The 15,270-nt window shown below is 37.0% G+C and overlaps 1 protein-coding gene across 6 annotated transcripts; it reads right to left on the bottom strand.

Annotated features, from left to right (window-relative positions):
• Positions 1–663: 663 nt before the first annotated feature.
• LOC18436854 (uncharacterized) lies at positions 664–15,075 on the bottom strand. 6 transcript variants are annotated; one of them, XM_088851609.1, is made up of 3 exons: positions 14,933–15,075; positions 14,662–14,702; positions 664–2,219 (listed from the first exon to the last, which is right to left on the bottom strand). In XM_088851609.1, exon 3 carries the CDS (start codon positions 2,083–2,085, stop codon positions 1,129–1,131), a length of 957 nt encoding a protein of 318 aa, XP_088707735.1. In that variant the 5' UTR covers positions 2,086–2,219; positions 14,662–14,702; positions 14,933–15,075; the 3' UTR covers positions 664–1,128. The 6 variants fall into 6 exon arrangements, with proteins under 6 accessions (XP_088707735.1, XP_020524514.1, XP_088707734.1 ...); XM_020668855.2 differs by having other exon boundaries at positions 664–2,117; XM_088851608.1 differs by lacking the exon at positions 14,662–14,702 and adding an exon at positions 2,314–2,445.
• Between the last annotated feature and the right edge of the window lie 195 nt (positions 15,076–15,270).

Below are 15,270 nucleotides of genomic sequence, written 5' to 3'. Positions count from 1 at the left end.
ATTTTTTGACCGTCAATTTTCAAGATTTTCAAGTTTTCATAAATCTACTGGATCCACACTACTTTTGAAGCTTTAAATTTTATAATTAAAGATGAAAATATATTTAAAACCATCACAAAAATTTCTAGTATTAAAACCACATTTGACGATACCATTTGAAGGTGTGCTTTACTTTGATTGTCTAAAGTCCCGACGCTATACAAACCACACCATTTTTAAAATTCCCTTTTTTTTTTTAATTGCCATTTTTTCCTAGCCAATAATGTCAATTAATTCATATTCCACTTTTTCATATAATGTTTCTAATTTGCATATTTTTTTTTATTTTTTTGTTTTATTCTTACTAATTTTGCCATTTTTTCCCTTCTTATATATAGCTCGGAAACAACTGAGGCCAATCCAAGACAACTCAGCTTAGCAGCCCGAGCTACCATGCAATGTGGGCAGTACACTGCGAGGCCCGGCCCTGGAAACCTAGGGCCTAGTCCATGAGAGTGCTGGACCACAAAAGGGCTGGCCCCTAAACTTTTTTCATTTAGGCCTGGTTCCGCTCCACCCAGTCAACGGGCAGGGGCAGGCAGGGGACTTGCTAAGGTCAGGGTTAGCCTGGCCTTGGCCTGGCCCTTTACCAACCACTATCATGTATCTCTTCACAAACAGATCTCAACACTATTGAATTGCTGCATCTAGATTAGAAACCACAGAACCATATACACAAAAAAGCTCAAATATTCACACGAGAGAATCATAATTAAAAAATAAACCAGACCCAAATTTACAAACCATACAAAAAACCATGGATCTTCCATTTCTCAAACCAAAAAATCATTACCTAGAACCCCCAAGCTCAGAAATTACAGGGAGCTAGTAGTCCCTGCTTCCAACCTCTGAACGGATGAGGAAAATAGGGACTTATCAGCCACTCTCCAACTCTCGAAACAAAAAGGAAAATTAAGAGTTAACAGCCAGATCCATTAGCCAACCCTTTACTTTGCAAGATCTTGCTTCTCTTTAGCAATCCATCTTTTAGCCCTCTTAAATCACATAACCTTCTCTCTATCTCCACCCCTTGAGCATAAAATTGCAGAATCCGATTCTTGGCCGCCGCCCAATCGACCTGTTTGTACCTCATTTGTCATTGTAGGCACCTCCCCCCATTTGTACACCACTGTCATTCAACGCATCGGCTGCCATTTGTACACCATTGCCATTGCATGCACTTGCTCCCATTGGTACACCACTGCCATTGCATGCAGCATTGCCGTCCGATACACCGCCACTTATCTGTACACCATTGCCATTACACGTGCTACCCCCCATGTGTATACAATTGCCATTGCATACACTGCCCCCCTTTTGTACTCCATTACCATTACACCCAGCAGAACTAGTTTGTACACCAATATCATCACATGTACCAATCACCATTTGTACACAACTGCCATTGGATACACTGCCCACCATTTTTACTGTAGTACCACATGCAGTGCTCCGCATTTGCGCACCAATACCATTACATGTGGTGCTCCCTTTTGCACCATTACAAGGTGGTGTGGTCACTAGCCCATAAGTACAACTATGCACCACATTCTGAGCCCCTTGCTCCCCCTTTGCCTTCTCAACCGCATCCCTGCACTGCCTACACGTCAAGAGGGGCATCTGGTAGAGAGAGAAAGAGGCAAACGCAATGAACTCACGAGCCACATCTTCCATACAAGTGGGAGGTCTCTTAAGCCTACTTGGCTCACCTGTGGCTCCATCACTGAGCACATGGCCAGTCTCGTTGTGCACATGAGACTTGGGGTTTTTCTTGGGGCCACTCACTCTGTGGAGGCGGAGTATGCGTTGGCGTTCACGCACCATCTTGGCGGCATAGGCGATGCTCTCAGGTGTGATGGGCATGCGCATGGCTTTGCACATGCGCACAGGGAGCTGCTGTCGATATCGGCGCTGTAGCTCTTTAGTGCGCTCCCTCTCTTCTGGACTCATGTGAGCTCGGTACTTGCGCTGCCTAAGCCTGTTGAACTCGCGCCTCTTTGCGAGCTCGTCAGGTGCAGGGTCAGGGGGCTTGGAGGAAGGTGTCATCGGCTTGGGCCGCTTCGGTCTAGCCAGGATTTCTAGAGAAGGAAGAAAATGGCGGATGATGATTCAAAGGTAGTTTGTTTTTTTATTTGAAGCTAAAATTAATCCTTAAACTGACAGACCCACCCTTTTATCTCCTATGGATAAATCAATAAAATGTCGGTAAGATAGAGAGCAAGGACAATGTATGCCAGAGAAAGAGAATGAGAGAGAGAGAAAGAGAAAGCATACAAAAAGAGCATGATGGCCATGACCAAGCAGACTAAAGTCCAATAGCCTTCATGTTGGAAAGTGAATACGCATTTTTTGCAGGAGTTCAGCAGTGGGATTCAAACTGGCGGTGTGGTGTTGCAATGTCAACACCTTAACCAATCAAGCCCAAGCCCAAATCGTGAAAAAGTGTAATGAACTAATACAAATTGATGATATCATACCATAAAACCAAGTTCCAATATTTTCATGATTATTGTGACTGCTGGACATGCAGATCGGAATCTAGGTGTAAAAGTCAGATAGAGCAAAACATGGTAGCAGCAAACAAAAGACGAGACCAACCAAGAAATTATTTAGTTAGAAACAATAACACAACAAAGATATTCACAGTTCATACAAATGGCTGTAAATATATGGTCACTTTGAGTGATTGCATGCCAATAAGTTTTGGTAAACTTGTCCACATAAGAACAGGTCGGGTAGGTTTCACGGTAAATGTTTCCAGTTAAGTAACATCGTACACAGGCACAGAATATGATACAGATGATCCCACCCCTTGATTGAGAAGCTCTTTGCTAATTTTTACATCAACTAAGTAAAAGGACACATTAGATGAGTGTTCCAAATGGCATATGATAGTGGAAACCACCATAATCTTATAAGGAAATGGAACAATGTCCGATGGAAGAATAAAAAAATCGTAGGGTAAAATGTTTAATGGTGATTGTAGCATCTCATGTACGCACTGATAATTACCTCAATGAAGGTCATCATCTGTCATTGCACTCAGGTAACTCTAACACAGCCCTTATGAATGAAAAACCCGTCAGCAATAGAAAGCACCCTGACATTTCCCAAAACATTCAACCATCACAACAGTCCATTGGAAAAATCCAAGTAAAAACAGTCCTATACCTGTGGGAATTAGAAGCTGACAAGCCTACCCTTTCACCTTTTACCAATGCATCACTAATTCACTATCCATGGACACACATACACACAAAAGCTTCTCTTCATCTTCCAAAAGATGATGTTTCCTTTTTTCCTCCTAGGCAGAGCCACATAGACACCACAAGAGGTTTGGTGTCTACAAGTGTAGAGACATTTAGTGCTCCAACACAAAATTCAATATGCCACAATACATCTTTTTTTGAAACTGTTGACCTTGTAAGAGAATACAGTATACAAAAACTTCCCAACCCAGGGCCGTATATGCCACTATGCATCTTAATTACCAACTTCATCAAAATAATGCCTTTTATGATAATTTCTTTTTTAAGGAGGCATACTTTAAATGCGAAGGACTGAAAGTGGCAAGATGCATCGTTTGTCACTGACATGACACAGTTTGAACTGATCTGTCTATTTTGTTGTACCCATGACACACTCCCCATGTTGGAAAGTATGGGCACCATCCCCAGGCCAGCAGCCTGGAATATGACAGAAACACTGCTCCGATGGAAAGACAAGAGGCATGGATGTCTACATAACAACTTAAATGTTAAGAATGTCTCCAAGTTCAGATTACCTCGAAATATGTGACAGGTTCAACAAATCTCGAGATGGTACAGAAGTATTTCAGGAAACGAGTTTTCCTTATGAAACTAATCATTAATTACCCTCCTTGGGGATAAGACAATCTCTTACAGCACAGCACAATCCTTGATTGGGTAACTAAGAGCACATCACATATGACTGAGGACAGCAATAAAAGATGATACCAAAAGCCTGAATAGTACAAATTGGACTTAAAAACCATAATAAAGAGAGAATATGCATATATATGTTTCACTCTGTGTGTGTGTGTTAAGAGAGTTTATCATGCATCACCCAACACATGAGTCCACTTTGGTTTTCCATGGATTTAAGAAGGGAAATACATCTCAAATCACTACAAATACATTCCGCTTCAGATCCAAGCAATTTCAGCAGCTTCAAAAATAATGCAGATCAGATGATCGGCAAAGAATTAAAATGGAGGGCACAAAAAAAAATTCAAAATACGTTATTTCTATAATTCAAAATTTATTTATTTTTCAGATTAATTATCGTGATTGTAGTAATTACTAACCCATGAAATTTTAAAATCTCTAAGATGGATTTGGATGTCAGACATAATTGAAAAGGTGATGCTAATGCAACAAACAAACACACATACATACATACATACATACATACATACATATATATATATATAGAAGCCACTGCGCAATGCCTATGGGCGAAATGAATAGTATTTTTGTCCATAGGCTCGGCACCGTCCGATTTTTTTGGACGATGTGGATTAAACGACCACAACGGACATAGTAAGCTCATTGTGGTATTTCTTCATGCAAAAAAACATGGGCAACCGCCACAGCTCCTGTAGATCCGTAGCGGTTTTTAAAGCAAAACCACCACAGACATAGCACGTTCGTAGCGAGGCGAAACATTATTCAAGTTCGCCTATAGGCCTTTTTAAGAGTTTTCTATATATATATAGAGAAAAGATCCTGTCAGCCCAAGGGCGTACTGCTACAATAAAAGCCAACGGCCTAGATTGAATCTAGGTCGATCTGACGATCCCGAATGTCCAGTAGTGTTTGAATTTTAATTTTTTTTCTACAAATCGGATTGATCTGAAATTTAGAGCGAGTGTACATAAAAAACAGATGAATCTTCAAAAAACAAAAAACATTTTACATGAAAAAATTGACCAAAATACCCCTGTAAAGTTTCGGGGGTATTTTGGTCAATTTTGTTTTTACGGATTATTTTTTTTATATTTTTATTAGGTGCGCCTTGATGAGAAGAATAAACACCTAAAATTTCAAGTGATTTAAATTTATTGAAAAAAATTACAATTCAAACACGAAAAGAGGTCGTGACCATCAGATCGGCCCAAATTCAATCTGGGCCATTGGCGTTTACTGTAGCGGTCAACTAGTGAGCGTACAGAATCCACTCTCATATATATATATATATATATATATATATATATATATATATATATATATATATATATATATATATATATATATATATATATATATATATATATATATATATATATATGCGGTTTCTATGCGGCCAAGCCCACATATGTAGAAATGCAGGCCAATTAATAAATCTATTTTTTGGATGGATTTTTTGACTTAATTTTTAAGGACATGTAATCTTTGACATGGAGATCATGAATATGAGAAAATAAGTAAATTTTAAAAATTCAAATAATAATTTTAGTAAGAAAACATTTGGACCATTAGTTTCCATTGTTTTTTGATGGAACACCTACTTGCATCCATCTTTAAGATGGATGCTTTACACTTTTTGAACCGCATATGTAGTCATGCAGTCCAGCACACATGAAACCATTTTCCATATATATATATATATATATATATATATATATATATAACAGCAGTGATTCCATGTCACCTTTTCATTATAATACATGAAAATGCTCTATAGAAAAACCATGTTCATGGCATTTGTAAGGACTCCAAATTTTGCACATGCGCACTCTTCATCCTAAGAATCAATCCCAACAAGAAAAAGTCAAGTTTGCACCACAGAGAAGGTTAAAATGAGGCCCTCTCCAATAATGAATCCAAACCATCCATTATGTGGACGCTAAGATCTCGACCTTCAAGAACACAAAATCAATTTTTTCTTTTTAAAATTGTCGTTCTAATGATGCAAAGGCCATCTACAAAATGTTTAAAAAATTCCTTCTAAAGGCCTAAATATAATTATCTCTCATTCCCATCAAATGGACAGCCTATGTTTAGTGGGTTAAAAGAATCACTTTTCTTATTTTGAATGAAGTGTAGATTTAAAAAAGGTAGTCAAAGAAATGGCCTTAACATAATTTTCGAAGGTGTGTTTCATTGTATTACTATAAAACCGTTCCATAAAATCACTCCCATATACATACATACATACCTACATAATCGTATAAGACAAGGAATCATTTGGGTTGACATTTTGCAAAACATCTTTAATTTAGAAAATAAAAATTTCAAAAAAAAAAAAGATTTTAAGTTCTTGAAGGCCTAGAACCACCATCCACCAAATGGACAGTCTGCATTGACTGAAAATGGCAGGCTCATTATCCCCCTCTTTGTGAGAATTCATTTTTATGTTTTTTGTAATACCCAGATGAGATCTACATGCGTGCAAATTTATGGGTCCAATAGACCCCAAATTTACAACGTGACTGATGCTATGGTATAAGCCCCTAGAGAGAGAGAGAGAGAGAGAGAGAGAGAGGGAGAGAGGGGGAGGGAGAGAGGGGGAGAGAGAGAGAGAGAGATTCCAAGCCTAAGAAACAGGAATCATGCATAAGATATGCCAAGAAACACCACTCATGAAAAAACCCTATGCAATTTCGCTTAAGAATCCTATGGATGTAGAAAAAAAAAGCAAGATGTGTGCCCTCACAGAAACAAACTATCCAAGAAGACCAAGCATATTAGGATAAACCACACACATTTTTTGCAAATATCAATTGGTAACTGACCCCAAATCTTTTCATTAATATAGATCAATGATCTCAATTCTATCCATTAAGCATACTCTGTTGGCTGAACAAGAGCAGGATCCTCAGTTCATTTTTTTTCTAAACCTTATTCATCTCCTTCCTATTCAAGATAAACCATTAAAGATGCAATAAGGACATTCATTACTCCAGGAGAACACTTTCTTTGTCCTGCTTATTGTTGTATCAAGACTCAAAAATTATATATAGTTCTTATAGTATCCAAATACTAGACCATTTGACCACCTGGTGCATATTTCTTAGAAGTGCTCAATTAAAAGCACTTCTAATGAAAGATCCAGAAAGATTCAGCTGCAAGACAATATGAAAGTTAGAACCATATCCAGTCAGAAATCTCGTGTGGATGTGGGAGACTCACTGAACTAGACATGCTGTCCACCAGATAGTCATCATTCTGGTAAAAGTTATCAATAAAACATCGAATAAACAAGTAAATCCACCAAAGGAATTCAATCAGCATGGCAAACAAATATCTGAGGCAGTTTCCTCTGTTCCTTTCAAAACTAGAATTTCATAATGTTTCATCCGTACATGGAATGATGAGGAGTAGATCAAATGCTACCAGTGGAACTGTCAAAAGATATCTCCACTTTGCAAACATTTGATAGATCTAGCAAAGTCACAGAAGGCTCCAGAAGATCCCTCTCCTCATTCTACTTTTCCTTTTATGTGATTACATTAACGAGCATTTATAGGGACCACGAGGGCGTGGATTGGAGAGTTGGCTTCCATAATTTGTTTTTAACTATGGATGATTCTTTTCCCGATCGGACATCTCTTAACCTCTGCTTTTTGTATTTGTTGGGATCCAAAGATGTTGTCTTGACATCTCTTAACCTCTGCTATTTGTTATTGATTATTTGTATTCTATTTTATTAATGAAATTTTTCGTTAGAGAGAGATATGCAAAACCTAAGAAAAGGAAACCCTGCATAAGATACGAGAAGGAGACATCACTTATAAAAATCCCTAAGCAGCCTTTCAGAAGAACCCTATGGATGTTAAAAAAAAGCAAGATGTCTGCCCTTTGAGAATGATTCTTTTCCCAATCAAACCAAGAATATTAAGACAAACTACAAACATTTTTTTTCAATTGAACAAATATCAATTGGTCAATGACCCCATATCTTTTTTCTAATACAAGTCGACCTCAATTCTGCCCTTAAGCATAATCTGCTAGCTGAACAAGAACAAGATCATCAATTCATCCCCCCACCTTAAACCTTTTCATCTACTTCCTAATAAAGATAAACCATCAAAGATGCAATGAGGACATCCATTGCTCCAGAATAACATTTTCTCTATTCTGCTTTGTTGCCACAAGACCTTACACACACACATGCACGCACACACATGGATGCATGCACACACACATACACATTTAACAGAGAGAGATATAGATAGATAGACAGACATAGAGAGAGAGAGGAGATAGAGATTACATACCATCCAAATACCAAACGGTTTAGACGAGCTGGTGCATATTCCTTAGAAGCGCGCGCGCGCGCGCACGCACACACACACACACACACACACACACACATAGAGACTACATACTATCCAAATACCAAATCATTTGATATGGTTTAGACCACCCGGTGCATATTTCCGTAGAAGTGCTTGTCAAAACAAAAGCTTTTCTAATGCTTTAATTTTTTTTTTTTTTGAAGATACTCTTCTAATACATATTTTAATCAGGTGGCCTGTTCAAAGGGAAATCTTAAAATCCAGCTTAAGGCAAAAGAAAAGGTTGAGACAGTATCCAGTCAGAAATCTCGTGTGGATATGAAGACTCACTGCATTAGACATGCTGTCCACAAGATGTTCATCATTCTGTAAAAGATGCTTTATATGAGAAGTTTTTTGAGTGCATGATAGTATTGTGCATTAGTTTATGACTATTCCACTCACTAAGGAAGTATTATATATTTTGCATTTAAATCATACCAGTGTAAGTGTCGCGTGACACATAAGGCAAACTGAAGAGCCTATGAAACACTGTGTAAATCAAATTTAACACAAAACATGTCCCATGTATAGCAGCCATGTGAAAAGGACATTCAAAAGATGGTTTAGATAATTAGATGGGTTCTTTTTATTGAAATTTTCACAAGAAATGTGGGATACATAAAACACATGGCATGGGTTTCAAAAACTAAAATAAAAGCACGCACAAAGTTGCAATTATAGTATCCAACTATGTCATACAATAAAAAATGCTAAGTAGAGTGTGATTAGCGGTTGATGGTTCCAACTTGTGGAACTCGTATGGAAATTCTCTAACAAGAATTACTCAAAATAGAGGATGACAAAATAAGATGAAGGATAAGAAAACAAGATATAAAGAAAGCTGCATCCTCTCTACTATATTTTATTTTGCAGAGGTGATCTAGGAACAGAACTTCAAACCACCAACACAATCAAACAAATAACTTATGACTGTGTAATATGCATAGCACACAAAGAATGTCGGTTATTTAGGCTTTACACCACGGTGAACGAGCCTCACTATGGTGTACTAGGGTCTCATCATGGTGAAGTTTCGACTAACCAACAATTTCAAAGTGTTAACAGGCCCCCGTCTCGACAAAACTCTGGGATGCAAATAAGTCTTAACGAGTACACCCCCAGATTGGAAATCATATTCCTCAGTCTCTAAGTTGCACGCTCGAGAGACTCGTACAAAACCACAGCCAAAATACTACTACATCATTCCAATTAGTCAAATACCATTAAACATCGATTGGTGGTGAAATGACGAGGTTCAGAAGGCCATTAACGAAAAATGATCATGTTATAAAACTTGGCAGTAAGTAAAGTGAAACTCAAGCCATATAATAATCTATATAATAAACTGGGAACCAGAGAAGGTGAAAAAGATATCTTCAAATTAGCAAAAATAAGAGAGAAACAAGTGTATGGTCTAAAGCATATTAAATACATTAAGAGTGAGGATCAAGGGGTCTTGGTGAAGGATGACAAGGTCAATGAAAGGTGGATAGTCTATTTTCAAAAATTATTAAATGACGAACACAATTGGAGTATAGTGGTAGAAGGGGTTGTTGGTACAAGAGACGGTGGAGGTCATAGATACATTCGTAGGATTAGGATGTCAGAAGTGAAAGAAGCTTTGAATAGGAAATACTTTAGGACCAGATGGTATCCCGATAGGTTTGGATGTGTATGGGGGAAATTGGCTTTGACTAGCTGACGAAGTTGTTCAACAAGGTGTTGAGAACAAAGAAAATGACATACGAATGGAGGAAAAGTATTGTGGTACCTATTTACAAAAACAAATGAGACATATAGAATTATGCAAACTATCGAGGGATCAAGCTTATGAGACATACTATGAAGCTCTGAGAGAGAGATTAAGCAACGACTAAGACATGAAACGAGTCTATCTAAAAACCAATTTGGTTTTATGCCAGGAAGGTAAACAACTGAAGCTATTTTCCTACTTAGGCAACTGATTGAGAAGTTTAGGACGAAGGGAAAAGACCTCCACATGGTCTTTATTGATCTAGAGAAAGCTTATAATAGAGTATTTCGATATTTGATTTGGCAGGTGTTGGAAAAAAAGGCGTCTCTAAACACTACATCAACTTGACGAGAGATATGTACAATACAAACTACTAGTGGAGAGACAAGTGAGCTTTCACTGACAATAGGTCTGCATCAAGGGTCAGCATTGAGCCCGTGCCTTCTTGTCTTAGTTATGGACAACTTAAATAGGCACCTACATGATGAGGTATTGTGGTGCATGTTGTTCACAGATGACATAGTTTTGATCAGTGTTTTAAAATGCGGATGCGCTCGCATTCGCATCAGAAACAGGCGCATATGCGCTTTTGGCAGATGCGACCGCATATGCGCTGCATCAAGCCGCATCGTAGCCACATCCTGCATAAGTCACATCGCACCGCATCCCACTGCTATAGTGTCCGCCAAAAAAATTTCTATTTTGCCCCTCGGGGAGGGGTAAAATGGTCTTTTTGACCATCCAAATGTTAGGGAAACTATTTGAGGGGGTATTAGGGGCCCTAAACGAAGATTTTCAGCCACTTTTGTAGCTTTTTTTATATCTAATCGAGGTAAAAAAAAATTTAGGTGGAAATTTTTTTTTCATTGAAATCTTCGATTTCGCAGTTGTTTGGTACTTGGATGTTCATTGGATGCCTTTGATTGTTGATTTCGAGATGTTAGGGTGAATTTGTGATAAGAAATCGGGGGTTTTAGAGGTGGTGAAGAAATCGAGCAGTGCTTCATAGAGTCGATACTTTTTTTTTTCCTTCTTGTACAATATTATTATTATACATATTTTTGGGGCAATGTCTTCTTCCCAATCTTCTAGTAATAAGGATCCGGCTTGAAAATATGCTAAACTAAAAAATCCCAAAGATAGAAATTGTGTGATATGCTTGCTCTGTAGAATACTTATATGGGTGGATAACTGGATACAGAATCTCCGACAGCTAATAGTTTTGAAGTTAATCATTAAACTAAAATACCTATTATCACAGATATCATCTTCATATTTTTTTCTATGCATTAACTTATTTTTTTTTATTTTTTCGAATTTTTTTACATTTATTGACCGCATCATCGCGATGCACCCGCATCCAGGTTGTATCGAGCCGCATTACAGCATCAGCCCCCCACCGCATCAAGGCCGCATCCCGCATTTTAAAACACTGGTTTTAATTGATGAGACCCGAAATGGCATCAGCACAAAGTTAGAACTTTAGAGAGATGCTCTAGAATCCAAAGGTTTTAAAATTAGTCACACAAAGGCAGAATATAGGGAGTGCAAGTTTAGTAATAATAGTAGAAACGAGAAAGTAGTCAAGATTGGCAACCAAGACGTACAAAAAAGACCTCACTTTGGATATCTTGGGTCGATAATCCAAGAAAATGGAGAGATTTAAGAAGATGCCACAGACAGAATTAAAATTGGGTGGGCGAAATAGAGATGTGCCACTGGAATTTTATTTGATCGCCCCATACCAATGAGGTTGAAGGGCAAGTTCTATAAGACAGCAGTGAGACCAGCTTTGCTCTAAGGGGCGAAATGTTGGGAGGAAAAAAAACAATATACCCATAGAATGAGAGTAGCGGAGATGAGAATGTTGAGATGGATGAGTGGCAAGATAAGGAGGTATAGAATTTGAAATGAATCCATTCGAGAAAATTTAGGCATGGCACCAATAGGGAGTAAAATGAGAGGGAGTAGACTTAGGTGGGCTGGCAATGCGTGGCGCCGACCAAGTACAACACCTATTAGGACGTGCGAGTTAGTTCAAGTGAAAGGACTGAAAAGGGCAAGGGATAAGCCCAAAAAGACGTGGTTGGAAGTAGTCTGAAAAGCTATTGGGACTTATAGCCTCACTAAGGATATGGCCTTTAATAGAGCAAAATAGAGAACCAAGATTCATGTAATTAATTGGAAAAAGGGTAAAATGATGATGATGGTAACAAAATTTCAATGTCAACAAATATCTCTCTCACTACAAATATTATCCAATTCGTAATTGCCCTGAGAAACATCGATTGGGTACAAAATGTGGGAATAATTTACTTGCACTGATCAATAGATGATACGATAAAAGATACAGATAAACGTGTATCAATCAATGGATGAGATAAGAAATAATCCTGAAAAAATCTAGCACAAAAAAGACATACATGAGAGTATCTTCATAATATCCTTCGCACACTATACAACTCCGGACAATAACCATGATAGAAGGATATTATCAAGATACTCTCTTATATGTTTATTTTTGTGCGAGTATTTTTTTTCAGCACAAAAATTGACATACAGGAGAGTATCTTCATAATATCCTTCTCACACTATACAACTCTGGACTATAACCATGATAGAAGGATATTATCAAGATACTCCCTTATATGCTTATTTTTGTGTGTATTTTTTTTTTTTTCAGCACAAAAATCGACATACAGAAGAGTATCTTCATAATATCCTTCTCACACTACAAAACTCTAGACTATAACCATGATAGAAGGATATTTCAAGATATTTTCTTATATGTTTATTTTTGTGCCAGTTTTTTTTAGAATCATTCCTTGTATCATCCATTGATCGAAATAAGTTTATCTGGATCTTGTCTTGTATCATTTATTGATTGATACAATAAATTTTATTCCTGCATTTCATGCCCAATTGATGTCTATCAAGTGCAGTTACAATTGAATGATATTTGCAGTGAGAGAATCATTTGTTGATATTGAAATTTTGTTTCCAATAGTTGTTTAATAGTATTTTAATAATAGGAAAGAAATATCAGTATTTTTGTTGTGGTATTGTATGAGTCTCTTGAGCATGCAACTTAGAGACTCAAGAATATTATTTCCAGTATGGCTGTATCCTGGGGGCATACTCACTGGGACCCATTTGAACCTTGGAATTGTACCAAGACAGGGGTATTTAACACTTCACAATTGTTGGTTAGTTGAATCTTTATCGCGGTGAGACCCTTGTCAACTGTGGTGGAAAGTCACCACAGTGAGTTGTTCAATGCAGCGGTGAAAACTCACCGCAATGGAAAGCCCAAATAACCATCAAAGAAAAAGTAAAATATTCATTGAAGGAAAAGTCGTTCATGAGTCAATGAGTGCAAGAGCCCACGGACTTACCAATGTCCATCTTTAAGATGGATGTTGTAAAAAACTCAAAGGGCTCATATAGTGAAGATATTTTTTTCCGAAAAAAATCACATTTCAAATATGGAAAATTTTATTTTTCATGTTCATGATCATCTTAACCTAGATCGTGAATCCCTAAAATTTTAGATTAAAAATTCATTTTTAAGATTGTTTAATGGGGGGCCTTGCATATGTACAATATGAGTCGGCTGACTCATAGAAACCCCATCCTTCACTAAAAGAACACTATGTGCTATCCCACTTTCACAACTTTTAATATCCATGTCAGAATTTATAAAGTATTGTATCAAGGTTTAAGTTCCTTCTTAAAATTATGCCAAGCTAATATAACTTCGAGAGTTTTGACATCTCATACAAAATCATAAGAATGTAAAAAAAAGGAAGAAAAAAAAAATAGTATAACGCCATTGAGAAAGACATGACTTTTGGTATTCGGTTTCCTAGTAAGTTGCCTGTTTCACCCCCCATGAGGCGTCAAATCAGTCTTGGTTTCTTGGGGAACATATAAGAGGGGAATGCAGGATGAATTTAAGGTAACAATGGAAAGTGATTTTCATTTTCTCCTTATTAAAAAATAGCAACATTCAGACATTGTCCTATTAATGCAAAGAAACACGAACAGCTTTTCCAAACAACTCTATGGCATAAGTCTCAAAACTCTTCTTGCATCTAACAAAATGAGGCTTTAGAAAGAATGTCTTCAAGATATTCCTAAAACCCTTTATTTGCTGAATAGTTTCCATCAACTCAAAGTACAAAAATCTTTATAATCCATTCTCTTTATGTTTTCATATTCATGAATTTTCTTCCCATAAACTTAAAGTCTCAAATGCATGCATTTGAGAGCTTTTCATCTAAATACATGATTCGCCCCATACAGAATAGGATCCGTGATAAATTTCTGAAGTTTTCACATTTCAAAAAATGAGCGGCAAATTACATCAACAAGAAAAAACGAATAATAGAAAGAATCCAAATTCCGCACATATACAGCAAAAACCACTACATGGGGCCTCAGATTTCGATCAAGCAAATCCATTTTGCAGAATTGCATAACAATAAATGAACAAAGAAAAAAAAAAACGCAAATAAACAGTAGATGATCAGTAGAAAAATTAAAGAGAAAGCAATCAACTTACTCAAGCAGTCAACAAAAGAAACTGCTCCATTGAAATACACACTGGCATAACCAAATTTCGACTGTTATCTATTAGAAAAATGCTCCTAAGCTTTTGAACAGTTTCAATAACCCATAAAACATAAAGATCTCCATTATTATTTTTTATTGATGAAATATATCCATTAAATTTCAGAAATAAAGGCTCTAATATCTAGATTAGGAACAATGTTCACTGAGACAAAATGCAGCATAAAAAAAGGAATATGAAATATGAGGAACCATTTATTTACCTTAAAGATGTTCAGGACCAAAAGCTTCACAAAAAGACTGTAAGTCTCATCTCCAACTAGGGTTTTAAGAGCCGCCACTTGGATGATCTCATCACAACCCTAGTTACTCAAATAAATAGCGCGTCTCTTCTCACGTGGCTGTCAGTAGTATGAAATGGAACGTGACATATATAAAAGGATAAAGTTTATGTAGAACCGGGCTCGGGCTCTAAACAATCAGACCCAAATTGATCATCTTGACATTAAGATAAATGGAAATGAGAAAAATGAAATAGTGTATCTTATAACATTTTTTTTTATTGTAAATTTTTAAGATTTTCAAGTTTTCATAGATATGC

Source organism: Amborella trichopoda, chromosome 11 (assembly GCF_054954075.1).
Source record: "Amborella trichopoda isolate Santa Cruz 75 chromosome 11, AtrichopodaSantaCruz75HAP2 v2.0, whole genome shotgun sequence".
NCBI classification, from domain to species: Eukaryota; Viridiplantae; Streptophyta; class Magnoliopsida; order Amborellales; family Amborellaceae; genus Amborella; species Amborella trichopoda.
The sequence above is the reverse complement of the archived record's forward strand: the minus strand, read 5'-3'. Positions and strand labels throughout refer to the sequence as shown.

Coding starts and splice junctions, on each gene's coding strand:
- LOC18436854 (XM_088851609.1), bottom strand. CDS start 2,085: ATGACACCTTCCTCCAAGCCCCCTGACCCTGCACCTGACGAGCTCGCA.